At 39.9% G+C, this 23,154-nt stretch overlaps 1 protein-coding gene across 3 annotated transcripts in view; it reads right to left on the bottom strand.

Moving 5' to 3' along the window:
• Positions 1 to 1,547: 1,547 nt before the first annotated feature.
• The window catches only part of GADL1 (GAD like acidic amino acid decarboxylase 1), a 110,355-nt gene continuing 88,748 nt past the window's right edge, over positions 1,548 to 23,154 (bottom strand). For all 3 annotated transcript variants that reach the window (XM_086850590.1, XM_086850580.1, XM_023919273.2), the window contains one exon: positions 1,548 to 4,279. In XM_086850590.1, coding sequence (XP_086706716.1) covers positions 4,106 to 4,279 — 174 coding nt within the window. In that variant the 3' untranslated portion in view covers positions 1,548 to 4,105. The remainder of the gene's footprint in view (positions 4,280 to 23,154) is intronic.

The raw sequence follows: 23,154 nt of genomic DNA, 5'->3' as shown, positions 1-23,154 counted from the left end.
CAGGCAGTGTGGCTTTGATTGCATCTAACCTGCAATTAGAGTGAGCAATTAAGACAAAATTAACGTGTGCAATTGCATTATTCCAGGATTTAACAGTAGCAATATTTAGCAGCTACTGTTAGTGGATACAGTGCTCATAAGATGAAATAATTACCAGCATTTACCAGTTGCACCACAGAAAGGAGGACAGGAATGAGTGGGCTGTACCTGCAATATCTGATTTCCAACAATTGCGTTTCCACACATCACTCAGTCACTGAAAAACCATGGAAATAGCCAACAGGCAAGAGAGGCTGGGCATATTTGGCACTGTTGAAAACATGGGACTCAAGTGTCACTTTTAGATCACTTTTGGCTTGTCACAGAGATCATGCATGACCTAACTCAACATTCAGTAATTCTGAATTATTCTCCTCTGCCTTCAACATTTCATATCAGTTCTGTAAGCCTTATCATGATATCTGGAGTTTTAAAAATAAAAGTTATTTGAGCGTGAATCAGTGCTGTGGGCTGTGTGTATGAGGAAGCCTCAGGCACATAACAGGTTTTGCATACTCTCACTTGGCATTCTGGGAATGCAACTCTACCAGTTCTTAGGCTTTTCTTAAAGGTCGTTTCTTGTCCTTTAAGGACAGGTCAAATGATATTTGAAAAGCATCTTAATGCATCACTGAAGGATACAAATGAAAGTACATTTCAATTCAGTCTCACAAAAATAAAGATAAATCTGAATCTCTAGGCATGAACATAGAGCAGATAAATTGAGGTGTTCAGAGTGCCAAACTGGTGTTGAAATGAGAGATTCCAGTGATAAGACTCGGGGTCCAATCCAGCAAGGGTTTACAATTAAATCAGTGGGAGTTAGGAGCGCTAAAATCATATGTAGCCAGACTCTGATGATTAGTGCTCATTTATCACAGAAAATCATAATAGAAGTCCCGAGACAGGGACTGCTGGCTCTGGGCACAATGATTTATGTGGGTGATTTTGCACATGGACCCATCACAAAATGCCCAAAGTTCTCACAAGACGCAGCCACACAACTAGGAATAAAATCTGCCTCCGTGTCCCTTCTGTCTAAATATTTCTTTCCTTTACTATTGAAAAAAATATTAGAGGTAGACACTAAAAATTACAGGCAACAAATGGATCAGCCTCTACACTGATTTATGCATGTACCTCACTACTTCCAGAACTCTGTTTAGCATCCTGAGTGATGGACCTTGCCAGTGACTAGGAGAGAGAGCTCATGGGCCAATCCCAACTGGCTAGAATAGCAAAAAAATAATAAAAATTAAATGTCTTTTTGCACAGGCAATTTAGCTTCTGCATTTCAAAGCAAGAGTAGGATAAATTGTGACATGTTTTCACCCAAAATGTTTATTAAAGATGATGAGGGCACAGCACATAGATGAACCACATCCTGAAGGAGGGTTAAACTAGGTTTCACATTTTAAAGCTGAAGTGCTATTTATCTGGAGTGCTTAGAGGTGCTTCTACATTTCTATATGCAGTTTTAGATTGACAAATGACAAAGACAGCCTGTATTTATAAGGGTGTCATTTACTTCACTTTTTATTAAAATCACCAGCTACAAAATAGACATTTTGTACATACTACTCCTACATAAGCAACTGTGAGAAAATTGCATTAGTCCTGAAATGAAACCATCATATTGTGCACCTGGGGTCAGAAACAATGGAAAATATATGGAGACTGGATAAGGTGCTCACATCACACTGGTAGGCTAGCCTATAGCTTCAAAGAAATCAGTGCACATGTTGATCAGAGACTTATTTTCTGCAACTATGGAAAGAGTTCCAGTTTTCTCTCATTCAAAAAATACTATAGCCACTACTGCTACAGAAAGGAACTGTGTTAGTTCCTCCTGACATGTGCCCTAAGTGTTGCAGTGTCTGGAAACAGAGAAACACACTAAGAACGTGAAGAGAAACAAGACAGTAACACTTTTTTTACAGTGCTGGTGTCACAAAACACCACGGACCAAATTCTTAGCCAATTAAAGGTGTCATAACTTTCTCCATGAATCAAAAAACCACGTACTCACCAACAATCTGGACCATAAACAAAACATCCTGACACGGTATTCTGTCTTTCCCTTCAGGGTAAAAAGAATAAAGAGAAGGAGAAGGGGTAATGGTCCTGTCTAACTCAAGATAAAAGAGCAAAGTCATCCCCCTCATGCAGCATTCCTTGTGCATTCTGACCTCCATCCCAAGTGACAGGGAGGCAAAAAAAAAAAGCCTTCTGGGCCCTGAATTTAGGCTTTCCAAGATCAGGATAACTGGTATAGCCAGAAGCACATACCATCAATAAATGATGGACTGATTTCTGGGTACTGAAGTGCAAAGCCCAGGGGCCACATTGTAATATCCATTTTATTATCAACATGGGTTTTGCTTAAAGTCCAGTGGATCACTATGATAGCACAAGTATATCCAGTTCCAGGATAAAGGTTAAAGGCACCTGTCAAGGGCTGTAGGTGACCCTTAACTATTGCTCTGACACTGTGACCTCCTTGGTTATCATGACCTTCTTAAGCCTTGCACACCATCATCCTGGAGACTGGAAATAGGAATTTCCTGCAACACTGGATCCTAGTACAATGTAGGAAATGGAAACAGGGAAGCCTTGTGTTTAAAAACAGCTTTCAGGAGGACAGAAAACATTACAGCAGAAAGGTTCATACTGGTTAGTGCTACCTCAAATACAGAAATAGGAACAAGCAGCAAAACATTAACGTTGAGTAGATGCTGATTACAAGGTGAAAGACATGGCTATTTCCATTAGCTTGCTGCAACAACTTCATCAAAAGAAATACATTTCTAGCTTTATAAAATGGTTAGTTTTTATGAAATAAAAAACAGATGAAAAATATAGTTTAATTCTTAACACAAAGTGCAGAACTTCATTTTGAAACTTAAGATTGACCAAAAACGTTCAAACTTTTCATATCCTAAAATCATAGGAAGACCTTCTCTTATCACCACTACTGTAATTTCAGAGGAAAAATATTATACATTTATAATGTAAGATCATTTTGTCTCAATTCTGTAGGAAAATACAAACAATGACAAATAAACAATTTTTTATATTATTAATATAAAGTCACCATGCATAAAAAATATGTATCTTCTGGGTAAATATATCTTTTTTTCTCTGTTAAAATTTTAAAGTGCATCTAAAATCTTTTAAATAAACCTTTACTGTTTAAAGATAGATGAAGGTGAACAGCTATTCAGAAATGATAGGTAACTCCTGTTAACAAAGAAGTTAGAAGTTCTAAATGCTATTCAAATATTTCCAGCTCTCCTAAAGTGGTGATATTTTGAGTGGGCAAACACTGACTGGACCAAACGACTGTGTTTCATCAGAATCACAAAATCCTGTGGGTTGGAAGGGACCTTAAAAGGTCATCTCTTCAACCTGCTCCCAGCAGGGTCAATATTGGTTACCCAGGGTTTTGTGCAGGAGGTTCCTGCAAACCTCCCGGTGTGACGACTGCATTGAGCCCCATTGTACTGTCTGCCTCTGCTCACAGCAGAAAACCTGGGCAATCCACCTAGTTAGGTGGCCTTGAGGAACTCATTTCACACAAGTCCACAGTTTCCAGTCTTATCATGTTAATTACCAAACTAAAATATTGACAGAGTAGGTAAGAGAATTAGCTAGCATCTTAAGGCTCACTGACAAATTCACTTGTAACAGCAACTTCAGAGGAATTTTGCCTGCATGCATAAGTGACCAGTTTGAGCTACACTGTGCACAGGCACCCAGTAAATAGCTGCCTTTCCTGGGACATAGACACCATTTTCAGAAGCACTTCTTTCTTGAAGAAACACTTCCTAGAATGGCAGCAACGGTGCTGGAAGCACCAGCCTGCCCCCCAGCCCCTGTCAGCAAATACTTTCCTGTGAAGGGGTGTTCTACCTGCAAAGCTCTCAACACCAATCTGTAAAATGACACTTCCCAAACTATATGTCAAGCTTTTTGCTACCTTTCACAAAACAGCACCAGAATGCTGCTGGCACTCTCCCTCCATCAATATCACACATGAGCAGCACCTGATGCTGTGGAGCTACAGCTACAAGTCCTTAGCAAGAAGCTCGATTTCATCCAGCAGGAAGTCCATGTCCTCTCGGCTAACTTGCGGGCTGATAACCACCTGGCGGAAGAAGTTGACTTTGCCCCAGTGGGGCTGGTACCCAAGCATCATGCTGCCCTTCTTCATCATCCTCTCCTTAATTATAGGAGCAACCTGAAAGTAGAGACAAAAAAAAAAAAAAAAAGGTTTGAGGTCACACTCAGAAATACAGCATGTTTGGGCAAGGAATTGAATTTTGTGAATTTAAAAAGTTTTTCTGAATTGAGTTTTGCACTCCTCACCCGTCTTCCCCACTGCCTGCCCCAAGGAAAGCCAAAGTCAGACCTCCAGGTTTAAAGCACTGAGACCCTTGTGTTCTGTAGTTCCTGAAAGAATTGGAGCAAGATCTAAACCCTGGGCTTGAAGCATTCATCAGTGACATGGGAAAGGTTGGGTTAAGGTCCCTAGTCTTCCTGCTTTAGATCAAAGGTTTGAACTCAGGAAGAACATCAGCTGCAGCTGGTTAAAGGCAGGGTTTGTCTCCTTCTGCTAACTAGGCTAAGCCTGACTTCTTGCCCTTGATGACCCTTCTCCACCACATCTGCACAGCAGCTGTCCCTAGAGGACATGCTGCACTGAACCCCTGTGAAACTCAAGTTGCCAAAATAGTCAGTGTGATGCAATATTAAAGGCCTGATCCTGGCACTTAAGATTTCATCTCGTAGATTTAAGACATGAGCAGCTTTCGGCTACACCAGTCTTGTGTTGCATGGGATGAAATCTCATAGCTGTCTTACTGCAGAAAAAACCCAGTGTGAGTGAGTGAGACTGGCAGAGTCAGGTCCTTATAGCAGAGCATTTGATCTCATCCCACTAGGGAGGTTAACTCTGGCCAATTAAACTTGTGCATAGCTTAAAGCATGTGAGTAGTTCTGCATTGTCATGCTTGAAATAGGTCATAAGCTTAAATGCATTGCTGGACTATTCCTTGGAAGGCAGAACCTTCCAAAGTATTCAGTATTTTGACAGGAGTATTTTTTAAAAGGTCTTGCATTTTAATATATTAATAATAACACCAAGGTATTTCAGAAGAGTGTGTTCATCTCCTTCTCTTTGCAATGGTTTGACTTTGAAATAAGAAAATGGGTGCGTGACCTAACCTTGGTTTCTGCATTAATTTATTTCAGCTCTAAAACTTTATACCTGATTTGCAAAAGAAAAATGATGATGCCAAACTCCCCTAATAGCTTTATTTTTACATGACATATTTCACTAGTCGTTTTTGCTTAGATAGAAACAGATAAGGCTCTCAACACTAACAGCTTAGCTTTACTGTGTTTCTTTAGTGGCCATGTCCCCTGAGAATGGGTCACAGCAGCAGAGGAGCAGCTGCCATTTCCTCAGAACAACATCCCAACAGCACAGATGTGAGTTGCAGCTAGCTACTTCTAAATGCATTCATCTAGTTTGCTTGTGGGCGTAGCATGCAAATTAATAACCAATTTAATTCTATTTCTTCAATAAAAAATAAAGTAAAACCCTCTCTGCTTCAGACCAAACATTCCAAACTGCACCCACACCAGCTGTGTCCTGACATTACCTCGACACCATGACATTGTGCCCCAGAGGTGTTGTGCTGGGCATCATGTACATATAGAAAAGAAAAAATTCCTCCACCCCAGTCCTTGAGAGAGCCCCCAGGTGACTTCTGCTCATGGAATAAAGACACTACAAGTGCAAGGGGAGAAGTGAATTCTTCTTAATACACTTTCTCAGGCTCTTCTTTAAGATTCAAATCCCTATGGCAGCTTTTAGCCTTTATTGATGTTCCATCACAGCTATTTCATCTTTTGTATCACACTATTGATTCTCTTCATCCCAACACCTGGTGCTCCATAATCCATCATCCCAAAATGTGCAGTAGCACAAACAGAGGCCATGAAAGCAAAAACATTTACAGCTTCAGTAATTTGAGGACTGTAAATATACTGCATTTCAGTAGCTCTTCTCTTGTGGAAAGGAAAGGTAGAAAAACTTAGCTTTTGTAACCTCATTTATTATCTCATTCAGCCTCCATGCTAAAGAAGCTGTCCTCTTAATTTGGAGTGTATTCATCCCTTTTTGAAGGCAAAAGAAACTCTTCCTACATAAAACAAAACCAAAAACTGATTTATAAGTTTTTCACATTATTAATTTTGGAAAGACTTTCCATCACATATTTTGCATGTTCTTTCTGCTAAAGTGGTGCAGTCAGTGTAACAAAACTGTCAAGGATCCTATCTACAGAAAATGGTAAGGAACAGAACCTATGTTCAAATTCTTAAGCACATGTCTCACAAAAGAACCATTAAATGATACCTGCATGCTGAGGCTTGGACTTGAGTAGCATGGGGTATGACTGCCAACAGAAGGGAAAGGCAGCTACCACTTTGCAGCAGAAAAATTAGACCTGTAAGAAACTAATTGCCTAGTGAGGAGTTCAATGAGTTTAATTCTCACTGAAGTCAATGAGAAATGAGGATGCTCAGATATCAGAGAGAACTGCACAGCCCCATTCAGGATAGGCTCCTTGGAAAGCAATTTAGTAAGAGTGAGATTGCTTCACCAGTCCAATTATTTTCCTATGGAACTTAGTTCAAATTGTAAATCTAATTCTTTATGAGGCCCATCCGTGGAGCAGTCTCAGAATTTTAAGTGTAATGCATCCTCTTAAACCTGAAAGTCTCTTCTCTCCTTTGCTCCCTTCACCCCTTTCGTCCCACTGCTAGCCTCCCCTGCCAAGCCACCCTGGAGACTATTGTTCCAAGCACTCACTGCAGCAGCATAAAAGCTATCAAACAGGTTCTTCTTCCACCTAGGGATGTGGGGAGGAGGTGTCCTGTGTACAAGGCCATTCTACACCGAGTTTCCCACACTGTACTATGCAACCAGAGCCCTGGGAGCTTTTCCTAAGGATTGATGGGTACATCACAGTCCGCCTGTGCAGGGCTACACAGCGGCTGTTACAGCTCGTACTTCCCTTACTCCTGATAGCAGAGCTTTCTAAAATAGACCAAAGATTGCAGAGTAGTTTAGCTCCTTCTCTACCTACTGGAGTGACAGGGTAATCTCTTTTCCCACTCTCAGCCAGCATTCAGCCACACTACCAACAATAAAAATTTTAGCCCTAAACTTTAAGCAGTTTCTATCCAGTCCAGACCACAGCTGATCCTCACACATATTTACATGGAAGATGCCAAAGTTTCTTCCCAGCACATATACACACAGAGCAGTAGGATAAGTAGCTGGGATCAGCTTAGACTCTACAGCTGAAGTATCTCGTGCACCAGGGGGATCAGAGGAGCAGTGTATCTCCTTCTCCATATCTCAAGTATCCTTGAGAAAAGTGACCCTGTACAGTCACACCACAGGGACAACATCTGCCTTTAAACTACTGTGTCCCACTAATTGACTCATCAGTGCCATTTAATCCAAATTTCTCCAACACTTTAACAATCTCCATCAGGCTCAGGTTATAACAGGGTAACACACTTCAGCAATCACTATTACAGACTGACTCAACAAAAGGATTGAACATATTCTCAGCAGGAGAATCCCATTCCCAGTGTCTCCAAGAGTTAGTTCCCAAATTTAGACAATAAAAATCTATTCAGAAGACTTGATGAAACCCATATTTCAGAAAATTTCTTCTTCCAAATAGCAAAGCCTACAAAACCATTCTCACCTGGGTCAAGCTCTGCAAGCCTTGTTCTTAGGCCAGGAACAGCCTTCTAGCACATGGATTTGTTGTGCAAAGGGAAACCTTCAGAGCAGCTCTGTTAAATAGGTAATGTTCTCACTCCATTAATCATGGCACAGTATTATGCTTTAGAATTCTTTCACTCTTAGCTGCCTTTTGGTGAACATTGTGGATATTTGTAAGAAGAACTGGTTTGTAAATTTTATTCTAATAACAAAACAAAAAAGAAAAACTGCAGTAAAATAACAAAGTGCTTAATTTGTTCAAAGCACATAATCTCATTGACTTCTCAAATACATACCCCACTATCACCAGTGTGTAGTTCAAGTCATACACTTAGCAGATTCCTTTTGCTGCAAAGGAACAGACCAGAGACATCTGGCTCCCCTGTTCATACGAGGTAAATGCACTGAGACCCCAGCCCCAACTTCACTGGTGCTGCTGGGTATGGATAGCCAAATAACTTGCCCTGAAGAGAAGCAGAATTTCCCCCAAAAATATGCTATCTTGTTCTTTTTTGCTGAAACAAAGAAATCAGCACCTACTGGTTTTAATTAACCCCTTACTTTTCTGCACTAATATTGTCCCTGACAATTGCAATTAGCAGATATGCTGAAAGTGCAAGAAAGCTCAGGTTCAACAGCTGCAGACTGTTTTGCTGATAATGGAAGGCCGTGTCAACTTTGACTGTCTTTCTCTAGTACCCTCCTTTATTCTGTAAGTGATCTCATTTTAGACCTAATTGAGTATTTTCAAACTGTCCCATCACAAATGATATTCCCTGCCCCTGACACCGTGCCTCTGTTACCTGGATGCCACCTGTACTGCCCTCATTCTCACAGACTCCAGCTGGATTTCTCTAGTCATGCCCGATGTTACATATCACAAGAGTTTTTCCAAACTGTAGGCTAGAGGCTAGAAGCTTTAAAAGCAACATTATGTTGTTTGTTTGGTTTTTTTTGTTTAAACAGTAAGGCAAAAGGAGTGAGTTGCAAAATTGCTAACAATGCTGGGTAAAAATATTCTGCTAAGCAATGAGTTTATGAAAATACATTGCTTCGGGGGGGAAAAATGTGAATTTGAAAAATAGCCTAAGATATCATCAGCCAAAAAAATAAAGAATCCAGAAAAGACTAAACTTTTTCTCAATTTTGGAAACAAACATATTTTGAGTATTTGTTTCAAAATGCTGTTTTCAATTAAAACTGAAATTCAATTGGAAATTGAACCCATTTTTATTAAAGCCCATAATAAAGGACTGAGAAAATTGAAACTATGCAAATTGCTTCATTTTAACTTGCCTGAAAACAACTTTCTGGTCAACTAAAACCAAGAATTTCTTCCAGTTTCTCAATTCAATGGCCAAGCAAAAAAAAAAAATCATTATTTGTACAAACATAAGTATGTGGGATCAAAAGTGCTGACACTGCTTAAATAAAACATCTGTAGAATCTTTGCCCCTCAGAAAAAAAGAAAGTATGAGAAAACTCATGGGACTGCCCATTCTGTTGGCAAAACCTGTCTGGACATCCCATGTGAACAGCTTTGAATAGTGTGGATGAGTCTAAATGCACTGACCCAGCAAGTACTACAAAGAGAGAATGTCTACAAAAGCTGGTGTTAATATTGGCAAGAGCTCTCAGAAACATTTTTCCAAATCTTTTGAGCAGTTCTCTGGTGGTTGAGCATCTCTGCAACATAAACCTGAAGAGTTACTCCAGTTTCTGGCACCTGTACCCAGTCACAGGACCCCATTCTGCTTCTCCTGATATTAATTTCCAAATTGCTATGGACTTCAGTGGAAACAGAATGCAATTATCTAAATTTCCTGCTTAAGCCTCTGCTTCAGGTTTGAAAACAACCTTCAGCTTTTACAACAGAAAGCCACATTTGCAGTAAATCAACAACCTTTCTAGGGATCCATAAAAGCAGGCTAGACAGCATTGGAAGAACAGGAGCATATTAGCAGCTCAGACTATTTCTCTTCCTCAAATACAGCCTTGATTAAATTTTCCAAGGTACAGAGTACCACATGAGAAACTGGCTGAAGATTCACAGCTAAAACACAAAAAAGCTTTCCTTTTGAAAAAAATGGAAAGATCATATTCTCACGATTTTACAGATATGGGAAACACATTTTGTGTCCTTGTCTAAATGGTTCCCTGCAGTGGAAGATGAGTTTATACAGAACAATCCCCCTCATCTGACCACAAAAATCTATTTTGTCCCCCCCAAGAAGGGGCAAATCTTCATTTGGAAGTTCATGATTTCTACTTAAAAGGCAACTATTGGCTGTTCAAAGTCTGACCAGTTGTTTGTCTTGCTAGAAATTACCAGTTTGAATTCCTGCATATTCATAATAAAACAGCTATTGTACAGCAACTGCCACAAAAAAAAAAAAGTCAATAAAACCCAATTTATTAAGTATTTGGACACAATCTTAAATCTTTACATAATGTTCAAATAATTTCAGGGGTTTTTACAGTACAGTTTCTTATCTTGTGCTTAAATGATAGAACAGTGGTTTGAAGTACTGGATACAGACTCCACAAATAAGACTGGTCCCAAACCCTGCCAGAGACTGTTGGATGAATTACTACATCTCTTTTGGGTAACATACTTCTTTTTTCCTATATAAGCCTTCAGAACAGTGAAGCCTTTATGTGTTCATACATTGGTGAGGGTTGGTCTCTTCTCTCAATTAACAAGCAATAGGACAAGAGTAAATGGCCTCAATTTTTACCAGAGGAGTTTTAGATGTGATACACTGGAAAATTTCTTCACTGAAAGGGTTGTCAGGCCCTGGAGGAGTCTGCCCAGGGAAATGGTTGAATCCCTGAGTATATTTAAGAGCTGGGTAGATGGCTGAGGATGGACTTGGTAGTGCTGGGTTAAGGGTTGGACTCAAAGACCTAAAAGGTCTTTTCCAACCTCGATGATTCCATGATTCTATCTATTGCAATTGGCCAACCCACTACACCCTAATACAAGTGGGCAGAGCATCCACAAGGTATCATATACATGTATTTTGTAATTTCTGTGTTGTTAGTCTCACAACCACCTGCCACAACATGCCTGCTGCATTTCCCAGTGTGGCTGCAGAAGATAAGCTTGAGATCAATTATACCAGTCAGTATCAAGTAAGAACAGTAGCTGACATTTTAATATCCATCACTGGATACAATACAAATGAACAAAACACTTTCCTTGGTTGGCTGTAATCACAAAACTAGCTAAATACCATAAATATTTGGAAGTAATAGTGCTTTCATCATATTTTAACACTGAGAAAGTATATTCCCCACTGTTAAATATCTTTTTCTTGCCTTTTGCTGCAACATCAGTTGCTGGCTTTAAAACAGGCTTTTCCCCCTCTTGGTGATAATTAAAAACAAACTCAGACCATTTGTCAGCTGTCACAGCAACCAGGACAATCGAAATACCAAATATTTGCACACCCAATCACAGCTTTGTTCCTGTAGCCAAGGCTCTCTGTAAAACCCAAACATGTTTTTCTTTTGTCTAGAATTTGTTCTGGGCCCACATCCCTAAACCACTAATAAGTTATTGCCTTACACTATTGCGCCAGTGCTCCCCTTGTGCCACACCACGCAACAAAAGCAGAAATAAGTACATTTGTCAAAATAGCAGTAACCACTTCCACATTATTTGGGCAACTAACATATCAAAGAAGAACAGATGCTGCTGTATTTTTGTCCCAGTAACAACATTCCCTGTGCACCTTTGACTCACACTCAGGGCTGCACAATGTGTCCACACTGCCATGTTCTGCACATCATCTTCCCATCCACTGCTTTTTGCCAGAGGACATGTTTTGAAGCCCACAAATCCCTGAAAATTACCTGAATTACAGGGGATGGTGAGCTGGCTTCTGATTTTGATTGTCTTCAATGACTTTTTTAGTCTGGTCATTGATGCAAGAGAAAATAGCCTTCAGACAAAGGCCTTCACACTAATGGTGTTGGCCTCTGAAAAGGAGGAGCCAGGACAATCAGCCCCCAGAAAAGAATCAGCACTTGAACAGGTTTGTGGGTGCTCTTACTTACAGCTAAAAAGTACATTGATGAACAGCATGGTTTTCCAGGTGCACAGTCCCATGTCTGCTTCTGTCTGAGCACGTGTGGTTTTTCAGGACAATTCACATGGAATTATTATTTTTCTGTCATTTCTGTGTTGCTTTACCAGGATCTTATTAACAAGCCATGTAGAAAGTGCAGGCATTAAGAAAACTCCAGAGGCTAGCACAAAACACTATGATCCCAGTGTTCTGATCTGTTTAAAAGAGTTGAGCACTACTGGTTTATAAAAGTAATTATTTTAAAAGCTTTTGAAGCATACACAAGGCTCTTCTGTGCACCATTTTATTAAGTTCCCATTTTAGTGACTACGATTTCCAGTCTTTCAACCCTGCCAAAGCTCCCCTTCTCCATCCAGGATGAAAGGGTAGCATGTCATCTTGAAAGCAAGAGTAACAAAAAAAACTATCCTTTTTGTTTTGCACACACAGGGCTGAGATTCCACTCTACTCCACCGAGGGAATAAAGAAATCACAGTGCAATGTGAATGTCTGGGGCTGGGAAGAACACTTTACAACAGGAGACGGTTGCATTACATGGTGACACAAGTTCAAAAACTCAACATGCTTCTGATGTAGAAAAAGGAATGTCACTTCAGAATCTTGGAATGATTCCCAACTGTTAAGATCTTATTTACCATTTGCACAAGTCAGTTTCTGGTATAAGATATCAGCACCTTCTCTATTTGCATTACAGTTAGAACTACAGAGCAATGCATATTCTTTAACAGATCTAAAGAAAAATGGGTATTTCAACAAAATTAGGTAACTTTCATGCCTTGATTTTTCTCCTTAAAGTCATCATACTGGCTTTCTCAGAGGCTGCATGCAATTCCTTGGGGAGCATGAGGGGATGCTAATGCTAGCAAAAAAGCAAGGCAGTTGTCTAATTTGATCACCCAATTTAACAAAGTAAATGATCCCATTTGACCCTCCACACAGTGAAATACATAACCAATAATTGTCAGTTATCAAAATTGTTTTTCTGCCTGAGACTCCTTTTTGTAAAGTCTGGTATGTCTATGACACAAAGGCTACTGAGCCCTATCAAAGTCAACACAACATTTTTCCCGTGTACATCTTGCCCCCCAGAGAATGTTCATTCCAGCTCAGCCTTGCTCGTCTCCTCATTCCCAGTGAGCTGTTTCATCTTTTTTTTTTTTTATCCCAAACCTAAATCCAGCATATGTTACAAACCTCTGTGATTAATGCATGGACAACCAGGAAATGGAAAGAACAAAGCAGGATCTCTAGGGTGTCAAAAGGTGCAATTCTATTGCAGTCTGAAAGGGTGAAAAATGAAAGGAAAATAATGATTTGCACCTATGAGTATTTGCAAGCTAAAGAGCCAAAATATAGGTAATGATGATTAATAACAACAGCCTGAGGTAAGTAGAACTAGACTGCAGTCAATCCCTAGATAATTTAAGGTCAGTTGAAGGGGAAACAGCAGACTGGGCACAAAATTTAGAATTCATTTTGCAAGGATTTGTAACCTCAAAGGAATACACAAAATAAAAAAATCTGCTAACCTTGGGCCTAAACCATTAGAGACATAGATATGGCTCAGTATTCAGAGGCACAGATTAAATTTTCTAATCCTATACACCAAATTGCTCTGAGGACCTTATTCTTTCACCAGATATTCCCTATGGACTATAGTCAATGCCACAATTTTCCTTAGTGCCACATCTACCTATAAATCACACAAAATCAGAAAGAAAATAAAAGCAGGGTAAAGTACTTGAATGTTTTTGTCAGGGTTCTGCACCAGCAGAGATATTCTTACAGAGAAGGAGAGCAAGAGCAATGCTTTGAGCTTTGAAAGCAATTATGATCTGCTCTACAAAACTCATCCATTAAATTCTGATTGATTTCACTTCCTCTATTGAAAAAGTTCTGCAGAACTCAATAAATAAAAATAATCATCCTACAAAAATTTATAAATTTTCTGATTGGTCAGTGTGTCTGGAAAAGAGTCTCTAGATAAATCAACATTCACCTACAGAACTTTGCCATTGAAGTCACAAGGAGTTTTACAGCTATTCATCTGTGGCAAAGTTAGACTAACCGATGTTTAATTATAAATATTATCTGTTAAATTTTCTATTATTAAATTATTTACTACATTTGAAAAGAAGATTTAAATATCTACTCTGTATCAATCTCAAAGATTTGCTACTGCTTTTAGAGGAATGCTTCTCAGATATAATTCATTTTTTTAGACTTGTAGATATTTCTGACCATACTGACCCTTTTGGAGTGTAACAAGAAATCCCTCCCTCATAGGCATGAAAAAGAAATATATTCCATCTCATTCCTCTTGAAACTCTTACAGCTAGAAAGGAATCTGTTCTTAAATATCTGAAGCACAAAATGAAATCCAAAGTCCCAGAAAGAACTTTGTACCTCACTACACATGAAGGAGCAGGATTTCCTACCACTCATCCCCAAAAATATTTTTGACACCACTCACAACATCACACAAGTATAAAAACTGCTTAATTATGCACAGATGATGCAAGCTATATACTTTTTCTGTGGCATTAATAGTAATTGATATTTTCTGAACATTTGTGAAATTTCTTATCAAGCAACAGCAAGGAAGGGACATTTTATATGAGGAAAGGACAGTTTAGGGCCCAGACCTTTTTTCTCTGTCTACAAATACAATATTTACCATCAGTTCCTGACAGAAGTGTTGATGCAGCAGGAGAGAAGTGCTGCTCCCCTCTCCCTCTACTGAAGTTGGTGATAGGAAACAGAAGAGTGCTAACATAATAAGTAGATAGTAATTTAAGTGGACACAATCTTAAGATTTATTGACCTGAGAGCAAGAGGTCAATATTTATTCAGAGAACAATAAATCTTTATTCTTCATTCTAACAGATGTTAATCCAATGTATTATTAAATCCATCCCATTAAAGCTAATTAGGCTGTGCATCCTCATGAGCCTTGTTGCCAATAGTCATTAGTATTTCCTGGGTCGTTATTACTATGCTTTGATAATTAAATCATATCATATTCAACACAAATATATGGGGATAGAAATATTTGGTTTTCTCTGTCATGACTATACTGTTGTGCATTTCATTAGGTTCTTCTTCATGCTGCTATAGACCTGTCTTACATTCTTCTGCCAGGACCATCACAGCTAAGGAATAAAAAGCTCTGTTTTAACCACACCATTTTTTAAACTTTTTTCATTTTCCTTAAAAACTTGATGCTCTTAAAGCCACATCCATCTGCTTGTCATGCTCTAGGCAGGTAAGAAGGAGAAACACAAATCAGTAAGTAGCTGCTGCTAGGGAAAAGAAAAAGAGAAAAGGAAAAAAAGACCTTACTCCTCAGTGTAAGTGAAAAAATCCTTCTATTTTGGAATTTTACAGTGCTTTCCATCCTCACATTTCAATGTGCTTCTTAGATAAGAAGAAATACTTTTATCTCCTCCTTAATCTCTGAAAGGAACTGAGTCACACAGAAAGGAAATAATGACTGAGATCTTAATCACAACTCTATGCCAAAGCTAGACATCACTCAGGTACATTAGTGAGCAGGACAGGGGATTTTTAATGCAAATTGCCCTTGCAAATGCTCTTGCAGAGCACACACAGACTCATCCCATTTGGGTCAGAGGTTTCCTTCCTGGAGGCACCTCAGCTGAACAGCAGCAGCAGGATGCAATGCCGAGTGCCACCCTTGCAGTGCAGATGCCAGCTCCTGCAGTGGGCAGCACTCCATGAGCTCACAGCACACACCCAGGGCTGCTGACTGCTGTCAGCTTCGCTCTTGGCGAAGGCTTAGTGAGGGACCACTGAAAATCAAATCCTGGTCACACCATCTTCTTTATACCACACACATCCCTAACACAGACTACCATTTCCCAAGTTCCAGCTCTGTATATTTACTTAGATTGATCTTTGACAGTATTTTTCCTTCAGGGCCCACGCTGTTTATAGACTCTAGTTGGTTATTTTTGTAAAAGCCTCTCACATAAAGGGAGCAACAGCTTGAGAGGAAATGTTAGGTACATTGAACTGCACAACATGTTACCCAGAGACACGCCCTTCAGCACTGAGGATAAAATGTGGAACGATTCACATCATTTTGGCAGACTAAAGGTTAGACATCTAGCCTAGGCTAACCATCTAGGCTTTGCCTTTAGTTAAGAGAGAAAAAGAGGCACTTATAGACAGTAATTCATCTCATCCTAGAATAAGACAGGCCTTAAGATAGATGGACTCCGTTTGGAAAACTTTCTCCCACATGGGCTTCAGTAGAAGACCTCTACCTAAGTTTCAGTTGGCTAAAGCAAGGTAAGATTAACTCCATGCAGACAGTTTATCTCAAATCAATACTATATAAAACCCACGTTCCTCTGCTGTTTCTAACTGGTGGATTGCCCCAAAAGCTGCACTGGACAAAATACAGAGGGAGGATATCCAGAGTACAAGATTCAAGGGGAACCTAGTGTGGAAAATGCATTATACGATGCTTAGGTGAAGAACCAAAGGTGTGGACAGAGAGGAGTCAGGAGGGTGGGGGAGGTGAGGAAAACCCCATGCAGCATTACAGGCTTGGGGCAGAGTGGCTGGAAAATGGCTCGGTGGGAAAGGACCTGGGGATGTTGATTGACAGCCAGCTGAACATGAGCCAGCAGTGTCCAGGTGGCCAAGAAGGCCAATGGCATCCTGGCCTGTATGAAAAATAGTGTGGCCAGCAGGACCAGGGCAGTGATTGTCACCCTATGCTCAGCAGTGGTGAAGGCACACAACAAGTCCTGTGTTCTGTTTTGGGCCCCTCACTACAAGAAATACATTGAGGTGCTGGAGAGAGCCCAGAGAAGGGCAGTAGAGTAAGGGAAAGGTCTGGAAAGTCAGTCCTATGAGGAGCTTCTAGGTAGCTGGGGTTGTTTAGTGTGGAGAAAAGGTGGCTTTTCTCCAAAAAGAGAGCACCTTCTCACCCTCCATAAGCACCTGAAAGGAGGGTGTAGCCAGAGGAGGGGCAGCCTTTTCTCCCCAGCAGCCACTGACAACACAAGAGGAAATGGCCTCAAGCTGCACAAGAAGAGGTTCAGGTTGGACTTCAGGAGGAATTACTTCACCAAAAGGGTTATTAAACATTGATTACCCAGGGAGGTGGTGGGGTCGCCATCCCTGGATGCGGCACTTAGTTTCATGATCTAGTTGACAAGGTGGTGATCAGTGTAAGATTGGACTAGATCTTAGAGGTCTTTTCCAATCTAACCGATTTTGTGCATTAAAAATAGGGAAAGTAAGTTTAACAGGGCAGATACAGACAGATGGTTAGCACCCTTACCTACCTCAATCCTGCACTTGATCACTGCAGACTATCCTTTACTCTTATTAAAGCAAATTTCTTTCTTCTGTGTGGATATGTAAACATTAATAAACTCCAAGTTAGACAAGACAGATAGCAGGACAGGAGGTCTGAATACCTGCAACCAACATATCAGCAACTGGATAGACAGCTTTCCAAAACCAGCTACTAGAGGGAATGTGAGTATATTTCAAGACTTCAGTCCTTACCATCTGAAGAGAATATAATTGTTTGAAGTGTCCATGTCTGTATGACACGATTTAGATGTGTTCATAAGGATGCAGCAAAGACACTGCCCTCTGTGCTGATCTCTGCAGCCAGCTGTGTGTATATCATGGTATTGTGTGTGTGTGTGTGAGTACATGTGCTCCTCTTGGAATTGTGTGCTCACTGGACTTGAGGACAGGGAACCACAGTGGTCTCACACCAGTTGGGCTGAAAAAGGAGGAATGTTTCTGGGTCCCAAGGCCAGCCACCTTCTGACATTGTGCTGAATTGGTGCTGCCCTGAAGTCTTTTCTGAGGCTGATAACCTGATACAAACCATTCTATGATTCTGTGGTTTTCACTGAAATGGTAGGGATCTGTGCTTCGAATGATTTTCTATGTATAAGAAATTATTTGCATTTTATCCCAGGAGCATCCCAATGGTCCCACAAATGCACATTGATCATTAGAAAACGCTGGGGTGGAGCTTCATCTTTCCTAAACTTGAAATGTAACTTCAGACTAGGATTAAATCCACAGATGTTTTTACCTCACTATTTTATCATATGTTAAGTCCTCCAAGATCAAAAGCTTAAACTGCACAGAATGAGGCAATGTGAGGTTTGCATATTTGATGCTGTTTGAGCAAGAGCCATCTTTAACCAAGAACAGTTGTGAGAATACGTGCTAACACCATCCCAAGGGTGTGCCTCCACTCTCTTGACGTTATTTCCCTTATATGTTTGGAGCCAATTTTTATAAATTTAGCACATACAAATTCCTTTGGTGCACTGCTGCCAAGCTGGCCATGTGTACATGCAAAGATAATTTTTCCTGTAAGCACAGATTATTTGCATGTATATGTTAATATATGTATACATGCAGCTGTGTAGGATCAATTTAGAATAAAAGCCAGGTTTGCAGCAGACACCTCCAAAAAACACAAACACGAAAAACAAGCCAAAGGAAAAGCTCCATCTTGTACGTGGCACAGCTCTCCAACAGGCTACAGAGCAAATGATTCTCACATTTAGCGTGGCTATAGGCTACTGCCCTCCTACAAGCTTCAAACTCTTGTTATTTTACTCCACTCAGATGATTCTCATTATAACTGGGATGAGTGCTGAGTTAAAAAGTCAGTGTATGAATCATATCATCAACTCAGTTGTCTGGAATTTTGCTTTTCCATGCATTTCCTCCTTGCTACATGGATCACCAGTGTAAAACACGTTGTAGCTGCATCAAATTTCCTTTTGCTCTTTTAACCCTACAATTGCCTGTGAGCAGATACGTATTTGCTGCTATCCAGCTTCCTAACCACCGATGATCTGTGCCTTCACTGCCTGCCTCACAGAAGTCACAAAGACTTACAAATATTTACACTGAGGTTAAATCCAAGAGGCATCTCTTTATCCAGCTTCTGGGATAAAGCCTCTGCACTGAGTGCTTGCGTTCTGCTCAGTGGAAAAAAAAAAAAAAAAAAAAAAAAAAAAAAAAAAAAAAGACAGAAAAGACAACCCAGATGTTCAGTTTAAGCCTAATTTAAGCCATGCCATTGCTCCATGCACCATCAGATCTCATCCATCTTTCCATACATGGAGGTGGCTCCAGAGCACTGCATCTTTTACCATAGCCATCACCCCCATTGCCCCTCCTCCCACACTGGAGCAGAATGAGGGTTGTTTACACCAGCTTTTAACCTTGCCAGAGGAAGGATGTGTGCATGTGAGTGCCTCTGAGCACTAGTCACAAGACAGGCTTCTGCTTCCTTACAGAGTTACACAGAGAACAAAAGAGAACTTTTCCCCGCTATTAACATTTACTGTTCATGAGACATGCTCCTTCTTTTAGCTGTTTATTTGAGCTATATTTATTTGGCCTATAATAGCTATAGTACAGTCTAGTGTGTTGTACATCATCATCTTACAGTCCTGTGTTTTGTACATTTCCCTCTTGCTATCTAAACACTGCACCACTGATATTTTCTACCTACAGTCACTCTGCACAGGACTATACTAGATTTCCCCTCGTCCCAGATCTGTCTAGGTCCACCTATCAGCCTCCTTTCCTGAATATTATACCTTGCCTTTTTCAGTAAAAGAATATCTTTGACTGATTCCCTTCATTCAGTGGAATGCATTTTTCTTCCAGCTACAGAATCCAAAACACATCTTGCAATCTTTTCCCTTGAATCCAGTGGTAATCTGAAAGTTCAGGACTAGAGCAGGTTCTATATTTTCAGGGTGGGCAGTACAGAAATGGTTTTTCCTTGGTTTGTTTTTAATAAAAAAGTGCAATCATGTTTTCAGTGTAATTCCCCCCCACACACACACAGTTGTTCATAACTACCTTTTATTAGCCAATGGTAATCAATCTGTACATTCAGAGGCTTAAGTTACAGTCCACAGCAATTATTTCAAGTACTAGTATATCTGAATTCTTTCACTGTGGAAATACTAAACCCAGCTTGAAGCTGTGGAATACTTGATGAATGTTTTACAATAGGACAAAGAAAAGCAATTCCTACACTTTTATCCGACAACTGATTTTAAAAAAAATCACAGAACAGGATATACAAAGCTAGAAGCACCTTCCTGAATCTCTAAAATGATCCTACTAAATAGATTAATCATTAATGGACAGCGAGGAAAGTTTAAAAGCTTGGCAGGAAAATCTGTCAGTCTTGTGCTTTCATTTTCCAATGTCAGCTGTGATTTTGGGCAGAAAACACAATTTGGGCTGCTTTTGATCACCATCTAGTGCATGAACTAAAGAACTGCACAGGTTTAAGGTCTGATTTACTGATTTAAAGTTAAGCAGCCGCAGGATTAGTAATTCTTTTCATCATTTCTAGAAGACCTCAAATAGGCTTAGTGAACTCGAAAAAGCAGGAAATTCCAGATGCCCCTAGCTGCCTGATGGAAGTGAGATGTTTCATGAAAATACTGTTTTCTAGTAGTCTTGACTGTGATGGTCTAGGGAGATAAAGAAAGCAAGATCTTCATAGTGAAATAGTGCCTTTGTCAGTCCAACTTAATTAGTGAGAAGGAGAAACATGGTTTCAAGTAAGGAGTCCTTTCACTAAGCCTCTTCCATGTGTTTAAATGCTACATTTATTTGTTTTCTGATTTATTTTTTTTTGTCAAGTCAGAAACACTATTTGTAAAATTCTTCCCTTAAAAAATTAATCGTGTGCATTGTTATATAACTAAAGCCCACATTCTGATTGCACTTCAACATTTATCCATGCAGTGGGGACTTCAAGGCTGGTAAATGAGTAGGATAACTGGACAGAGAGAGACTATCAGTACCCCTGGGGATAAAAGCCCCTGGCAGCTTTAGGTGTTGACCACTGCAGATGACTCAGGACAATGTGGACTATGCTTTTCAACAGTACTGGCCAACCAAGGCCAATTCTCGGATAACAGACTTGCTTTTCAGAAATCATTCTGTGCCTCCACCCACAGAAATTCAATATCTTCACCCTCAGGAACTTACTTAAGAAGACCAAAACAGAACAGAGAATATGTTTTTACTAGAACAGGCTTACACCATCAATATTAAATATTAATATTATGAATTTCCATCGAAGATTAGCAGGAGTTTCAGGAGACACTGGGAAGAAGACTTTGCCTGTAGACAGCAGAACAGCCTTCTTTTTAAGGGAAAAAATTGCTTCTTTTCCCCCATTTTCTTATGAGGCCAGACAAAGGAGGAGTAAAAGATGCTTCAATACCACAACTTACCAGTAGCCTCCAGTCACTGTTATACAGTATCTACCCATGGTAATAACCTCATACAACAACAAGCCAGAAATAATGTCTATAGGTATCCCTTCACATCTGAAATTCAGACCATCAGCTGAACTCTCAGGGAAAAAACAAACAAGCAACAAAAAACCCACAAAAAGCAAAATCCAAAAACAAAAACAACCCCAAAAAATTAAAAAAAAAAAAGGGGGGGGGGGAAATAAAGCACCCACATAAATGAATGAATGAATAAATAAATAAATAAATCACTTACTGCTAAAAATCTACAAGTAACTCCTCTATATACTAACTCCCCAAATATTCCTGTGTTCAGACTCCATATAGGACACTGAAATGCCTAGGAAGAACTGTAAAATCTTTACAAGTTTCATATTTTATTAGACACTGATCTCTCCGTGATAATTATTCAATACGTCTTATTCAAGGTAACTTCTTAGTCTAAACCTTGTAAATCAATATATAACTTTAAACAAAGGATTGAAAGGGAGAAAAAAAAAATTAAAAAAGGAAAAGAAAGAAAAAGCTAGTGCTGTCGGGAAAGTAGGAGATAATTCATGCTTGCTAGTTTATTCCTTAACAGCTCATGCCTTCAAAATAGAGCTTGCAGTATTACTGAGGAAACTGTGTTGGTTTAAGAAGTAGGAGGAATTTCGTGTCCCCCCTCCAAGAGAGGTGTTTTTCCGTGGCTGCAGGGCTGACATTAACAGCCTGAGCGCTAATTAGGAGTTCCAGCAGATTGCTGTCGTTCTGGTGCCCCCCGATGGTCACCTGCCTCCACTGCTACCTGCGGCTCCCAGTCCCCTGGAAAAGCCCTGACCCCCAGCTAACTCCAGCTGCAGCTCTCCAGCAGAGCCCTGAGCCCCTTCAGTTACATTAAATTACATCCAAAGCCCCACCCAGCCCAACCCTGAATCTTTCCAGGGATGGGACAGCTGAAGAAATCTATATTGTATTAATCAAACTGTATTAATCAAATCTTTCAAGCAGCCAAGACACATGGATACCCAGCACTGGCCTTGTCTTACCTTCCTTCCCCAGCAGCCACCGCATCCCCTTACCACACATTGACCCATCACATCCACAGACCCTAATTCATACAACAACCAGTTCTGCACACCCAGTATGATACTTCTTCATCTCCAACCATACTGTGAGCCAAACAAATTACTCCTTGGTCTATAAATCAGCACTTCCCCCCATGAACTCATCACAACCTGACTATTCTCAGTGAAGCCTAAGGAAAAGGATGGTCACAATCACAAAGACTGTTTTAAAAGGTTTAATTTCCAAAAACTTCAGGTGGAAAAGATAGATGAAGGCTTAAAGCCCTTTAAGAAGAGATTAGATGGTCAAAAGCTGCAATCCTTCAATCAAGAAAGAAGACAGCTTTATCTAAAAGCCCATCCCAATTTATTGGCAAAGGGAAGATAGCAAAGCAATATTTAACAAGTTGAAAGAGAGAAGCAGATCAGATAGCAGTCAATACAAATGTGACATGAAGAAAATTTATCAGAAGGAAAAGAAAACTTTGATTGACAGGACTAAGGAAAGAAGAAGCAGTTTAGTAGGTACATTGGGGATGACTGAAGCCCTATCCATGGTTAAATCATTAAAAATGCAGGTAAGGCAGAAACGTTTAATAAGCTTTCTTTTTCTGCTGGGAAGGATTCCTACCACAAATCTGATGAGCTTTTCAAGCCATCAGCAGCCATCAGGATGTTAAAGATCTACTGAAGATAATTTCTTAGGTCTATAGGCCTGTGTGGTTAAGATTAGAAACAGCTCACTAAAGTTGTGGATAATTTTTGAGGATACTGTGGAAATTTCAGAAAACACACACTAGTATTAGAAGTGGTAAGGAGATAGATCTAGTGAAATAAGGTTGCTTAAGTCAATG

The sequence above is a fragment of the Cyanistes caeruleus genome, chromosome 1 (assembly GCF_971803275.1).
Source record: "Cyanistes caeruleus chromosome 1, bCyaCae1.hap1.1, whole genome shotgun sequence".
Taxonomy (NCBI): Eukaryota; Metazoa; Chordata; class Aves; order Passeriformes; family Paridae; genus Cyanistes; species Cyanistes caeruleus.
This window is presented reverse-complemented; position numbering and strand designations above follow the sequence as displayed.